The 14,653-nt window shown below is 43.1% G+C and overlaps 1 protein-coding gene and 1 long non-coding RNA gene across 2 annotated transcripts in view; one reads left to right on the forward strand and one right to left on the reverse strand.

Moving 5' to 3' along the window:
* Positions 1-9,218, reverse strand: LOC129784278 (uncharacterized). Its single transcript, XR_008746733.1, has 2 exons — positions 8,920-9,218; positions 1-7,541 (listed from the first exon to the last, which is right to left on the reverse strand). It is a non-coding gene; the product is annotated as an uncharacterized LOC129784278 (long non-coding RNA).
* LOC101920108 (cytochrome b-245 heavy chain) overlaps positions 7,539-14,653 on the forward strand; it is a 20,559-nt gene continuing 13,444 nt past the window's right edge. The window contains exons 1-3 of the mRNA XM_005234472.4: positions 7,539-8,044; positions 10,682-10,777; positions 12,212-12,322. Coding sequence (XP_005234529.1) covers positions 8,000-8,044; positions 10,682-10,777; positions 12,212-12,322 — 252 coding nt within the window. The 5' untranslated portion in view covers positions 7,539-7,999. The remainder of the gene's footprint in view (positions 8,045-10,681; positions 10,778-12,211; positions 12,323-14,653) is intronic.

Raw genomic sequence — 14,653 nt, forward strand, 5'->3', positions numbered from 1 at the left:
TGCAGAGTAATTGGGTCTTTATTAAACATTTTTTTTTCATTGTGCTTGTGGATTATTGCAGGCTTCCTTCCCACCCCCTAGTTATTTTTTGAGCAACAAGGACAAAAAAGACCAAACATGAGAAAAAATATTTTATGGAAAAAAAAAAAAATGTCACCGCAAGCCTTCAGAAATGTGTGGGACAACTCAGAAACAGGTTGCATTGAGGCTGTGCCTAGATCTTTCCACTGGTGCTCTGAGATGCATGGTCCAACCCCCCACAAGGAGTCCAGGTCCGTGCAGGCAGTGTACTCCAGCCTCAGAAACAGAGGTGGTCTCCCTGATCTAGACATAGCCTCGTTTTTAGAAAAATTCTTTGTTGTTTGTCTGGTTTAATACCAGCATAGTCTTAATTATATACCTTGTGTTGCAGTGCACACGTTAGTTTTGACTCTGCTTCTCAGCACAGCTAGGCAATTTCCATGCTAATGGTCAGAACAGAAATATTACTACTGACATAATATGTAAGGTTTGCTTAGCTGATTCCAGTTCCCTTATGCATGTAAAGTAAAGCAACGACCCATGCAATATATCAGTGTTTTTAACACCATGTGGTAGCTGGCTAGTTCCTGCTTGGATCATATTTTTTTTCATCAGCTGACAAGATGTGATGCCCTGTAAAAGCAGTATCTGTTCTTTACAGACAGATAAAATATAATTGATTGGAGAAACCCAACACATCGCACATGCTAAGCCTTAGTCACGGCGATTCAGCTGTGTATATCAGAAATGAACCAAACTACTTCAGAGTAAGAGGGAAATGGAAGCATTGCAGGCGAGACAGGTTATCAGGTGGGAGCAGGCAAGGAATGTAATAAGTGAAAAATTACTTCTGCCTTGCCATGAAATACAGACCTCAGTAATGATGTTGATGTTGTGCCATGAAGATAGATGGTAAGGCAAATTCAGGGAAGGCTAAAGAGTGCTGTACCATTAACTTATCAAATGACTCATATGCCAATTACACCTGGCTCTTCAGCATAATTTGCCCTTGGTACAAAATTAAATGGAAGCCCCCCAAGGGCCCCGAGCAGGAGTCCATTAGCAAACACCTATAAATCACTTGTCCTGTAGCAGTCAAGGGCTTATGTGTTTGAGCTATCTTAATAAACCATACATCACTGTTCTTCCCAGGGTACAACAGCAAATGAGCAGTTGTCTCTCCAAGCAAGAGAAGAAAAGGGGGAAAAAAATGGCAAGGGAAAGGGAAAATTTACTACTGGGAGATCTAAAATTAAAAAATACAAACTGTGTGTGGTCTTAAGCATATCACTCATTCACAATAACTTCTGGTGTGATAGAAAACAAAATGCAATTTTAGCATTTTTAAGAGCATATTTGTATGGAAAAAAATTGACAAAGGATTGGAGCCTGATGTGGCAGAGCCTCCGTGCCAGGTAGCAAAAGTCTCAGCGAGGTGGGGTTGTGTCTCTGAATACAAAAGAAAGTGTTGTCAGTCCTGTAATTAGCAGTCAAATGTTCTGATTTTGATCAAGGTGGACGCAGTCCCCCTTAGCTTTGGCAGGAAACTGTACGTGAGAAAGATCCCTAAATCCAGCTGAGAAAGGTACCTCCAGCCTATTGCTACTCCCATGAAAGCCTGAGCAAGGAAAATAGCAGAATATCATTAAGCCATCATACCGTATATTAAAAGGTCATAAAAACAGGAAAGAGAATGAATAAATAATATTGTGGAAATTGTATTCGCCAATCTAATCCATTCATTTTACTTTCATTTTTAATAGTGGTTTCTCTAGAAGTGCTCAAAATGTATTACAGGAGGGAGGTGCGTGTGTGTGTATGCATAAACTGCTGTAACCAGTCTTGTAACAGGAGGCTTCAGTAGCTATTAATCCAAGGGTAATTCAGCCTGGAAGAAAGTCATCCCAGTCCAAAGCCCAGGTTATGTGTCATTTGTATCTTCATTAAGTTTTCCAAAGAGATGGATGGATGCCTTCAAGCTTCTCCTGAGTAACTGAAGCCAGCTAGGGCTTTGCAGGCTACTCACAGACAAGTGTCCGAGTTACCAGGGCAAATTTAGAAGTAAAAAAACTTTATCATGACAAATGAGTGAAGAGAAACGCATAAATCTAGTGATTGTGTGACTGAAGTGATGTAATTCTATATTAAGAGGCAGTTTTAAGTATGATTTAGCAGCATATAGGCTTCAGGCTGAATCTTGGCGTGGGGTGAGCTATGTTTTAACATATCTGAAGGATAGTTTTTAAGTAAAGGCTTTAAGCAGAAGCCTGTTCCCTGGTCCCTCAGTTCATTATATTATGTTATCTTGCTTAGATGTGTCCGTTAAACATGACAACATTCCCCAGTGTTTCCCCTGTTGCTATTACTCAAAACTAAAAGCCCCCAGTAAAAACATGACTGAGTCGGAGGCTTTATCTGTCAGGTGTCTGGTTGTGGACAGGCATCTGCTAACTGAACTGTGTCACCTGTCACCTGCATGCTGAGGACTGGGAGAGAGAAAAATCAGCAAAAGCTATCACAACACTCCTTTGTATTTTATAAGACAAACTGCAGCAATGTAAAGTAATATGGACCTGTGCGGCTACAGCGTTCACACCTGGGTAGCTGTTCCTGTGCGTGAAGGAGGATAGTGGAATACTTCTGTGGCTGTGTAGTTACATCGATGGCATTTCTGCCACTGATGTAACATAGGCACTAAGACACCCAGCCAGCCAACAGAAGAAGCTACATCAGGGCATGGTGCAGGTGTTTCCCTGTGGAAGCGCTGATCCCTGAATGGCAAATTAACATTTAATACAAAATATAAACTTGCATTTACTGACAGCGGGCTTGATTTCTTCCTCAGCTTTTAGAGATTTTTTTAGAAAAAAATCACAGACTCCCCAGTGTCTGTAGGAGTACTGCATGTAGCCTAACGAATGGGAACGTGCCCCAGCAGACACCTAAGGAAAACCTGCCTCATCCCTTCCCACTGCCCACCGCCCTGCACGCTACGCCAGGATCCCTTGGGGAGCAAAACAACAAGGTTTCTCCCCAGACAGGAGATTCACTGCCAGAATTAGTCCAGGGACTGCTGCAAAAAATAGGTGCAGACCCCCACAGATCTCACTCCCCAGTGCCTGGCCCAGCCCACTAACGCCAGCAGACCTCTCCTCTCATGCCTTTAAATGGACTCCTCTTTGCACAGCACGCTCTTGGTCATGAGCTACTGATTCAGAGCTTTAGCAGGCTGCTTTGCTTCTCATTGTGGAAGTGGTGATGCAAATGTCAGGAGTGACACAGCTCCAGTGGATCCTATTTGGAAGCACAGAGGTGGGCTAATGGATCTCTGGAGGTCCTTTCCCAGACTGTGATTGTGAGCTGCTGATTAGAAATGGGCTTTGACAGCCCAGCCCTGGAGGAGAGAGGGAAAAGTAGGAAAGATTTTGAACAGGGATGCCATGGAAAAGGGGACAGAAGGGCAGGTGCTTATGGTGGGAAGGTCTGGGACATATTGGGCACATCTTCTCTAGCTGAGCTCTGCCCCATGAGTGATGTGGGGTCCTGGATGAAGGTGCTGGCCCCGGGCCGGTGCGTGCTGCCCAGCAGGGGCATTGCCCAGCCACCCGGCCATGCAGACATCCTGCCAGGCGGGTGAACACTGGCCCCTGAGGCACCGCTCTCCTGCTGAAACCTTGGCTTGTTAGGTCTGGGTTGAAAGTCTTCTAGGCAATGCACAATAATAGCATAGGGGAAAACTGCCCCCCCCCCCCGCCCCCCCCCATCTTTCAAGATGTTTTCCTGAGTGGCAAATTGCTGGTGAAGTCCCTCTCCAGGCAGAGAAGCATTACTCTGGCCTATCACAGACATGTAGTGGATCTGAAGCCATGGGAAGAGAGGTCTAGATACACAGGGAGAAGCAAATAGATGATAGTTGTATTCCAGTCCCAGAGCCAGACTAGCAGATCACAAAGCCTGGGACTCTGCCAAAGAGCTGCAAGCTGGGCTCCCTCTCCCTCAGTCCCACGCAAAGCCAGGTTATTTTGGCCTCTGCTTTTAGGCGTGGGTGGTTATGCTGTCCTAACTTTACTCCAGTTCTACCTGGAAAATACTGCCAACTTAATGTAATAAAACGTCTATCTGTACTCAGGGTACGTCGCTGGTAGTGGCCCTTCCTTCCAATAACGTAGCAGTGCGCAGCCATTCTGACCTGTTCTGTGATAGCGCTGTTTGACTTCAGGCCAAGACTGATACGGCAAACAGTGCCTGGATCATACATGGAGCACGTGAGCCTCTCGTGATCATTGCAAAAGGCAGTGTGAGGAAGTACTGGAGCAGGGACCTGCACTGAGGGTTACAGCGTAAAGCAAAGACATAGAAGGATCTGCCAGTCCTTTCTGGAGTCTCACTGACACTTTTTTTCCCGGCTCACATCTGTCCGCTTTTCTGCCCTCCTCTCAGCATGGAATCATTTGTTTTGTAAACAAAACAGAAGGAGCAGAAGTTTCAGACTATGTTCTTCCCTTGAGTGACAGCTTCAGGCTGTGTGTGAAGGCAGTCCCTTCAGGATTGACAGCTTGACAAGTCTCTTGTCATTTCTGCCTCTTTGGTGTGGAATCAGGGGAAGGTTGGTAAACAAGGATTGCACAGCATTCAAAATAAAAATTTCAGCCTACAAAATAAAAGAAGCTATTTGAGGTCTCTCCTTGGCTTTCCTCCTGCTACATGGGAAGGAGCTCCATGATCCCAGCTCAGCAACTTCCTCAGCAATGCAGGAGCTGGGTCTCTTTCACTCTGTTCTTCGATCACTCTCTTTCAGGGTTTGTATGTGCAGAATGTTACATTGTCCCTTCTAGGAGGCAGGTGTGAAACACCTAGGCTTATTGCAACTATCTGGCATTAAATTTGTGCAGGAATATGCAGAATACTATTGCACAGAGCAGGACAGGAACTAAATTAATTTCTAAACAAGGGGCTAAAATTACTGTAAGGAAATTAAGAACCCTGAGACCTGAATACTTTTTCAAAATTATCCCACTGCAAAAGGATCACTGTTCACTGAACCTTCAGTGCAAAGAATGAAAAATGCTGTGCGTAATCAGCTAGGTTGAAAGAAATTTTAAAAACAGAATGAGGTGGTGTTTAATTTTTTCCATACTCTGGTTTCACACACTCCTACGTAATTAGTACACAGCTGCCAATGTTGCCTTTTCTTGTACAGGATGCATTTTTCAAATTAGACCAAAGTACAAAGGATGCGAGTCTTTGTAATATTATAGCAAAGATGTTTTGCTTAAGCACCAGAATTAAGTGAAGGGTGATGCGTGGGTGGGTTTGGTACCAGTTCTGCTCACACCTGTCACCTGCAGCAACTAGTCAGAGTTCTCTGTGTGTTGTCCCGTCACTTTTGAAATTAATGGGAACACGCACAGACATCAAGGAGCACCAGAACTCACCAGCCATGGAAAGGCCCAGCACCCCTACCCTTTATTTGGAGTTCAGGCAGTGAGATCAGCTATGTGTGTTTGACAGGTGCTAGGCTGGGAGCAGCTGAAATATATTCTGCTTCATGCCCTGTATTCAGACTGTTAGGAGGACATCATACGTTGCGACTGCTGTGACTGATCTAAGATCAGCCCCTGCTGGGTTTGTGGCCTGCTAGAAACCTCCTGAGCCAGTAAATCCATGTTTCAGTGGCTCTGGTGCCTGAGGAGCTTCCAGGCAAGGCAGGGCTGCCAAAGCTAAGAGCATCCTGGATGCCTGCACTTGCTCACCCCAGAGAAGCCTTAAGTATCTTAGCCTGAACTAAGGGGAAGAAAAAGGCAGTGAGAACATTGCCATTTCTGGGCAGGGAGAACGCGCTAGTCTTCACAGCAAGAATGGGCATCCACAAATCAGCACTACCCCCTCCTTTCCTTTCCTTTCCCATCCTCTCTAGCTGTTCAGCTCCCAAAGGCTACCTCCATAAACAAAACTACGGAGGACCAGACCCTCTGCTGACACCCATTTGGGATGGCCATTAAAGGGACTGTTACCACATGAGAGCCTGTTAAATGAGGTTGCTGCAAACCCCATTTAACAGGTTTTGAAGACTTCATTTTGGTTTTCAGCTACTGAAGCTTGGGAGGCTCCTGTGGAGGAAGGTGATTAAAATGCTGCCAGTCCTGCCTACATGGGGAGGTGAAGGACGGCTGTTCGTCCCTGGCCTACATTTGAGCAGTTACTTCTATATGTCTCAAGAGTGAGTAATAATGAAGAATATAATTCAGATGACCTGTATCATTCAGACAGCTGTATTTGTCTATTTGTTTTAGCAAAGTGTAGAAACATATGAGATTTTTTTTCTATAATGGATTTTTCAAGTCCCAGTTATGTCACCTTATGGAGGCCAAATTCCAGGAAAAGTTAAATAAAGATCGTGGTATGTTGGAAGTAGAGGCAAGAAGAGAGCCGCTAGCCAGAACACGGGTATTTGCCCTGGCTCCCCTCATCCTCGTTTTTACACCATAACCAAATGTCTCATCCCTGCCAGAATCAGGCCCTGAGGAGGCTAGTTCCTAACTGACTCCAAAGTAAGGTAGGCTGTGCCGAGTCACTTTTCTGATCGATGTGAGTCGTGCAGGTTTTACTCTTGCCAGCTCAGTGGTTCGTCATGCTCTCAGTGGCAGATGAGATCAGCATTTACTCTGGAGAGCAAACGTCAGTCATACAGATGCGGCGCGAGGCTTGCTGCTTGCTCCAGTAGGCACAGGATCAGGCCTGGGGAAATGTCGCTGTGATCTAGAGCCGTTAGTGCGACACCAGGCTGCTGCAGGCTCGCTCGGGCTTTCAGAGCCAGAAAATTCTGCAGGGTCCAGTAGGGTGTCACAGGTCTGGCAGAGACACCACTGCTCAAACTGCCATTCTGCTACTTTCCAAAGCCTAAAGAGATCTTTGAAGAACACCATAGGTACATACACACGTCTGTGGAAAGAAGGCAGCCTTGTGTCGGTCGCTCTGGGAGGCGATCTGCATTTCTGCGGTGCAGTGGGTGGAATACACTGGAGAATGAGCCAGCAGGAGACAGGTCTGGATGCCTTGCTCCTCCTGGACCTGCCTGGACCTCACCAAAGGATGGTACCTCTTAATCCCTGAGCTCCAAACTACCATTTTGCACTCTTTATTGCAGATTTAGGAATTGTGATGCCACAGAGGCAAAAAAATCAGAAATCATTCAACTCCCTTAACTTTACATTTTTTTTAAAGCAAATACACTTGGAATAAATATCCTCTGGCTTGTAAGCTCTAAAATACATTTGGGCAATTTCCCATATTTTTCTCTCTAATCACAAAAGCAAAATGCTTATTTCAATAGCCTTCTTACATATAGTGACATGGTTCCTGGGGCTGAGGTCTCTGCAAGAGTGCAAAGTATGAAAAATAGCTTATCTAGCGACATATCTTCAGTTTCGTCCTGAGCAGAGAAGAAGTAGCAAGGCTTCCAAGTACCAGACAACAGGAGTGTTAGATTACATTTGGAAGCCTCTGTGGACATTGAATTACTGGAAGAGAAATAATTCTAGTGATTATTTATCAAAGACGATCAGCAGGAACAGCAACTCAGACCTGAGGTGATTAGAAAAAGACAAGACTGGGAGGAGATAGCCCTTCTGTGCATTCTGTATTACATTTCAGCATTGAAAGTTATAGAAAGTAGCAATACATTTTTAGCAGAAAACCTGACCAGTTATGTTATTTATTTTATCCTCTGTATCACAAGATAAAAATAGCTTATTTCAACAGTTTATATGTAGTTCAGTTATGAAAAGTTATGCATAAAGATAGTAGAAACATGTTTGAAACCGAACTATGGACATGATTCAATGGTTAACTTATTTCCTAAATGAATGAGAAAGGAAACAGGCTGCTGCAAGCTTCTGCTCTCACTTCCTTGTGAGAGAAGACATAGGCGCTTTCCCAGAAAGAACGGGGCCGTTGTGCACACTCGTCTCAGGCAGTCATGGGTAACTGGGTGGAGAATGAAGGACTGTCCATCTTTGTCGTTGTAAGTACAAGTTTTATTGTGATTTGTGTCTAGTGAAAAGTTCTGCAGAAAATTGTACTAAGCAGCTCTCACTGTGCCAGTGAATGATTATGCTGAAACCAGGGCAGCAAGCACAGTGAAACACTTCAAGAGAATAAATTTTAAGGAGCTCTGTCCAGTATCTCAGTTGCTGTAGGCTTCATTGTCAGCTGAGCAATGATCATATGCTAACTTTCGTTTGCTTTGTTAGAAATATTTAAGTATCTGAGGTTAGTCACTTAACTATGTGTGCTTCAACAGAGAAAGCAATTACAACCACCCTTTCTTGCACTTTTATAAACAAAAGTGAGTGTAACTGGAAGCATAGCGTCTTGATGGCATAAAATTTGTGTTGTAGTCAAGATTCCAAAATTTAGAGCAGAGATTCATGAATTCTTCATTAAGACAACTAAGTATTTGAGTTGAGTTTGTATACAGCTTGCACAGAGTGGCTGTGAAAGTAGGTTAAGTTAATTCTGAGCAAGGTTTAAAAGTATTGAAAATCCCAGTTGCATTTAGAAGTGCTGAAGAGTAAAGCTGGACAGTCCTCCTTGGAGAAAATGTAGACAGAATTTAATATTTGTGTTTTATTTTTTTCACTTCACAGTGTGATACAAAAGCTATAGGCATACAATTTATATATATATATATATATATACACACACATATAGATACACGTAAAACGTACAAAACCAAAATGTAATACCAGTTAAGGTATTGTTGCCAAGTGTGGTTACTAGCCGTAAAAAATGAAAGGAAGAAAAAGAAGACCTAGAACATATACATTTGTGGTGACTGAAATGTGAACATCTCTTCTCCAAAAGGTATTCCTCCTGCTATGAACAATCAATACTTACATTGTAGATGTGTAGCTCTGATTTAGGAAGATAACCTTGGAACTTCAGTGCTTTGCAAAGCAGTAGCTGTGTTTGCTGTCACCTTCAGTGACTTGAGGAAGTTGAAACTGCCAAAAGGTGAATTCTGGGGTGGGTTTTTTTCCCCCACCAGAACTGAAATATTAAAAAATTAGGAGGCCCTTATTTTATTCAAATAAGGAATTTCTATTTAGAGCCTCAAAGCTATAACAAGGTCAGCTAATAAGGAAGGAAACTAACGAAGTCACTGATAAAGAATCCAGCCAAAAGGACAGTTCACTGGAAGCCTTACCAAAGTGTTTGGCTTTGTCCTCTACAGCTTCAGTGCATGCTGGCTGGGTACAGGGCTGTCCAGTGCTTGAAAGAAACAGGACAGCCACAGTTTCTGTTGGTGTACCTCAACAAAACAGAAACATGTCTGCCTTGACCCCAGCCTGTGCTGCCTCCACTGTCCCTTAGCTGAAGAGCACAGATGGCTGCTAACTCTTCAACTCAACCCCCAGTTGCCAGAGGGTGTCACAGTGTGTTTCAGAAGGTCCATGTTCCACATGGGTTAACACCAGGAAGAACTGTGAGAGACCTTCAAGGATCATGCCAAACATCCTGGTCTTCTGGGCACGCTGACAGGCATGTGGGAGTAGAAACACTCTCACTTTAAATACGTATCCTAAGCATTTAATCCTGAGACGAGTTTGGTTTTTTTAATGAGGATTTGGGGATTTCCCATATACTGCCTTACCCTGATGGAAATCCCTTCGTTCCCTGTATTTATGTCACAAGGGTAATACATTTTCAAGATCTAAACTAATCCCAAGTTTTTTACAGTGTCAGTTGGGCCAAAGAACTAGCAAAATGTATGGGTTAGGAGGGGTGAGGGGCTGTAATGTCACAGTTTCTGGCATCCTTAACTTATAACCAGAGGCTGGGTTTTTCATCAGTTATTAGACTTTGTTTTCACACACCACCTAGTAAATCTGCTTTAGACTGAGGGTACCCTGATACAGATTGGTTTCACTATGGGATGTAAAATCAGGAGGGCAAATGCCCAGATTCACTATCATCTCTTTGGATGGATGGGCTTGTAGCTGCCTTAGATAGCTTTGGAAAAGGCTAATAACTTCTCTTTCCCTGAAGAAACCTGCACCATAGGATATGCAAGAATGAGAGAATACTGCAGTACAGTTACAAAGAAGCCCAGTATTGGGTAGTCTAAACACTACCAAAATGCCTGTGTTGAATATTTCCTGCTGACTGCTTTCAGACCTTCAGAGCCCTACGTGCAATTTAGGCCATCTATATTTAGATCTCAAGCTTCTTTGTCCTTTGGCACAGTTCCTAAGTCTTCCTCTTACATAGGTTAATATGTCTGAAGAACTGCCGTTTGGAAGAGACCCTAAACCTTAATGATGTTTGGACATTCAACTAGACTTGCAGACTTAGCTAAACACCTGTAATATGATGGTCCTTATATAATCATGCCTAAACCCTTTGGGCTATGCAAAAGTTTCAGCTACCCATTGCTGTATTTTGGTTTTTGCCACTCCCGTACTTCTGTGTGCACACATCAGAGCCTATTTCCACCAGAAAGATTTCTGTTGCCTGTCCTGAAGCCTTTATACCCTGCAGTGCGCCTCTCTGCAAACAGGAGCACAATGAACCAACTGACCATTATCTGAACTGTGTAAATTCAGATGTATGATCTCTAACAACAAACTGTAAAGCTTCCTGTTTGTTTCTATTTCAGCTTGTGTGGCTGGGGCTAAATGCCTTCCTCTTTTGGTGGTACTATCTTGTGTATGACATTCCACCAAAATTCTTCTACACCAGAGTACTCCTTGGCGTAAGTACAAAACGTGTATTATATTGGCATAGACAGCACATAGCATTTTTCCCTAGTTTTATTTGATTGAAGGAGGATCAAGTGGCTGGAGCTGCAAGTTCCTGTAGGAGTTAAAAGTCACATGCAGACATACAACTGAATGCAGACAGATGCCCAGTGCTTCTGAATAGAAAGTTGGTACATAAAATAGACAGATCCCACTCTGAAGATGTTTTCAGGTAACTATTATGCTCCTGGTAATTAAAGTGAACTTAAATTTTGGCTGCTTTATTAAGCAAAAGATGAATAAAATATTGCTATTGAAATATTGTGCAATCACTTCCCTTTGCAATTATTTTTCATAGCATGAATAGTTTACAAAGCTATTAGCTCTGAAAAGCAATCATCATTCACACATTCATCAAGCCTGTGAATACTAGTCAGGTAGTGAAGTGATCCTGGACCCTGGGCTACTCAGTATAATCCCACTGGTTAATGCAGCATTGTGTGTCTGACTGCTTCCAAAGCTGCCACGGGTCATGACCAACTGACAGAGAAAACTAATTTGTTCACATATTTTAAAAGCCTGATCACTAACAAAAAAAGCAGGCTAAGCTTCAAATTACAGAACATAGCACTTTTTAAAAGGCTTGCAAAGCTATGGTTTAATTCAACAAAGCATGAAATCCCATTCTGCATATGGCTTCACATCTATGGATCAAATTCTGTCCTTTGCAATCATGGTGCAGTTGCCTTTGAAGTCACAGAGACCTGTGCTTGGATAACTAGAGCTCAGTGTAACCCCAAGTCAGTAACTGTGATCTGAAACCTGAAAGGGTCCGAACAAACGCAAGGAGGGCAAACATTATCTTTTGCTTCCCTTCACTGTGTTTGGATTAATATGGTCATTGTTCCCTCTGTTCAAACAGCCTTTGTTCAAAAATCTGAAATTGTACAGGGTGAAGAGCAACATTAAGGGAATATAATCCTAAAAGATGAGACAACAAATTTCCCTAGACTCCCTTTACTGACAACAGAGAACATAAAACCGCTTCCCTCATAAGCTGCCCTTCTGTCTGCCACACCCCCCCAGCCAACTGAAGCCCCAGCAGTGAGACTTTCTTTACAGCCTTGGGATAGAAAATTTACTAATGGCTTCAACTTGCATCTGTGCTTGGCCATTGATTGTCAGACATGACAGGGAGCTTTTTGTACAAGCCTATTATTTCAAAACTGGAAATAAAAGCTGTCTATCTGGAGGAATGTGTTCTGCCTCACCTGTGTCTCTGACTTGGCCAGAGCATGACTACTCTGAAATGTGGACATTGTTAATTAACTCTAGATCTCACACTCACGAAAAGTTGTGATATAATGCATAAATGAAATCTGTGTCTACCCATGTTCTGGATAATGCCTTGGTTAATGCATTAAATAACATTATCTTTCCAATTACAGCGTGCTTTGGCTCTGGCAAGGGCCCCGGCAGCTTGCTTGAATTTCAATTGCATGCTGATTCTGCTGCCAGTATGTCGAAACTTGCTCTCCTTCCTCAGAGGATCAAGTGCGGTAAGATGAAGAAAGAATTTCAAAATTTATGAAAGATAAAAACCTAAGCAGCCTTGCAAATATACTAAGCAACTCCATCCAAGTTCCCCAAATATACCGTACTTTGGGGATGTCCTCTTTTAGGAAGCAGATAAGGCTGATGAGCAAGACTGAGGTCTGTATGCCAATGGTGTACCTAGAGCTCTGTTGAGAGGTTTAGCCTTGAATTAGCCTCCTTCAAGTCTTTAAACTCGAATGCATTTTTTCCTGCCTCCGGGGCATTGTGCTGCCTTGGCTGCAGGTGCAAAGCCCTTCTTCTGGCAGGCAGAGCCATTGGTGCTGCTTGCACACGTTCACATCATTTGTCACCGATGCAACACCCATTTACAGAGGGAGATACTAGCCCATGTCTTCTGTCTTTGCATGTTCAGTTCTCAAAGTAAATGTAGGCTTTCACAGACTTTCAGAATGGGACTTTTTCCACCTGTTTCATTGTAGTCTTTCTTGTCCGAGGTGCATTTCCATCTCAGGGTGAAATAGTTTTCAGACCTTTTGACCGTTTCTAGCTCCCAAATGCAAATGTTATACACAGCACTGAGGAACCACCACTAAGAAGAGGACAACTGATTCTCAGTGACAGCTGGAGTATCTTCCTATGGTAGTACTGACTGTATCACACTGTTGAAATCTAGATTTCTGGCTATTACAGCAGAAATAACACAGAAAATGCATGCCGTGGTGCAGTGAAAGAAGCAGTGGTGTCCTCAAGCTCATGAACTGTCCTTCCAAATATATAATGATTCCTCTTTCTTTCTAGCCTCTTTAATATACACATAGTCAACAAAACCAGTTCACAGAAGTTGGTTTTCATTTATAAATCTAGCATAAATTCTTACACACAAATGAGAGAGCCTGTGGGGGCTGAAAAAGCAGAGCAAAAGAGGAAGCAATAAAATAGATACACTATTTCAAGAGTCCTTCACAGGGGAAGAGAGCAGAATACAAAGTAATAAGAAAATAATCAGAGACAACCCCGGCTTACCTCCATCTGGTAGATATATCCTGACAATCAGTGAGGCTGAATAAATGAGATGTGTCTGCCTCCTTAAGCTCCTAAATTACATTTAGGAGTAAGGACAGTGCCCTGCCCTTTTTAAGGCATAACACTTAGGAATAGAGAGTTGTAACTACACAGACCAGGCTTTCAGTCTTGTGCTATACCCCTTCAGATGCTACAAAAGCAGACAGCCATACCTGCCACCTATGTAAAAGGAAAAAGAACAATAAGTAAAACTGTAGGGTTAAAGCTGTTCTTCCCTGCCCTAAGAAAGATCAACTAGTATCTGTCAAGATTTAGAGCTGACTCCCCAGGCTGCAGAAGTCAATCATGAACGTAAATTTATTAAGAATTAATGTTGCTGTTGGATGAATACAACTGGAAAATATTGATGAGCTCTTGATCATACAAGGCCTTCATGAGGTCTAAAATAGATTTCACGGAGGTCAGGCTGAAAGCAGGTTGGGCAGAGGTCTTCTGAGGTCAAAGCAAAAAAAGAGCTGAAGACACTTTTGGGAGCATTACTGGAGGGCTAAAAACTCATTCCAAGGGTTGAGGATTGTACTCCAGCTAGGACTTTATGCTACTTGTTCTGAATTACTTATCTCCTAACATCTATAGCTTAACTTTTCTAACCAGGATCTCGATGAAGCTGTCCCTCTTATCTCCGTGTTCATGCTACAGAGTAAGGCCTTCTGCCTTGGGCACTGTGGTAGAGTCACTCAGGCTACACCCCAGTGTGCAGGTGAGACCCATGCAGAGAGCTACAGCTCCCTTTCTGCTTCCTGCCTGCAGCTCGTTGTCTTGCTGGTGGCACTGGGCTGTGTGATGAAGCAAAGGGCTCCGAGGATGAGCAAGGAGGGGAGGGAAGGCCATAAAATAAGGGCTGTTAGATGGTGCTTGTTTAACTTCAGTTGCTTTTTGCAATTAGTCTGTACCTCGGGAAGGAGGTAATTTTATATCTTAGGCAAACATGCACAGCCCAGTGTGCCAGTGGTAGTGTCAGGACTGTGGTGGCACAGGAGTACAGCTGCTTATACTTGTTCTGTTGTCTGTAATTAGCTGTGCTCTGCAGGTAACACCTGTGAGGATCTCTTAAGAAAAATCAGGATTTTAAAATGTCAAATAACTTACTGAAAGGGCAGTGACCTTTCCAACAACAATGTCATTGGGGTTAAGGAGAGGGGAGGATTGTTGAAACTCACTGTTCAATAGGAGTGTGCTGGAAACTCTTGCCCTTTACATCCTGCCATCCAGAAATCATACACTACAAATTTATTTGTGATTAATTGAAA

Source organism: Falco peregrinus, chromosome 4 (assembly GCF_023634155.1).
Source record: "Falco peregrinus isolate bFalPer1 chromosome 4, bFalPer1.pri, whole genome shotgun sequence".
NCBI lineage: Eukaryota > Metazoa > Chordata > Aves > Falconiformes > Falconidae > Falco > Falco peregrinus.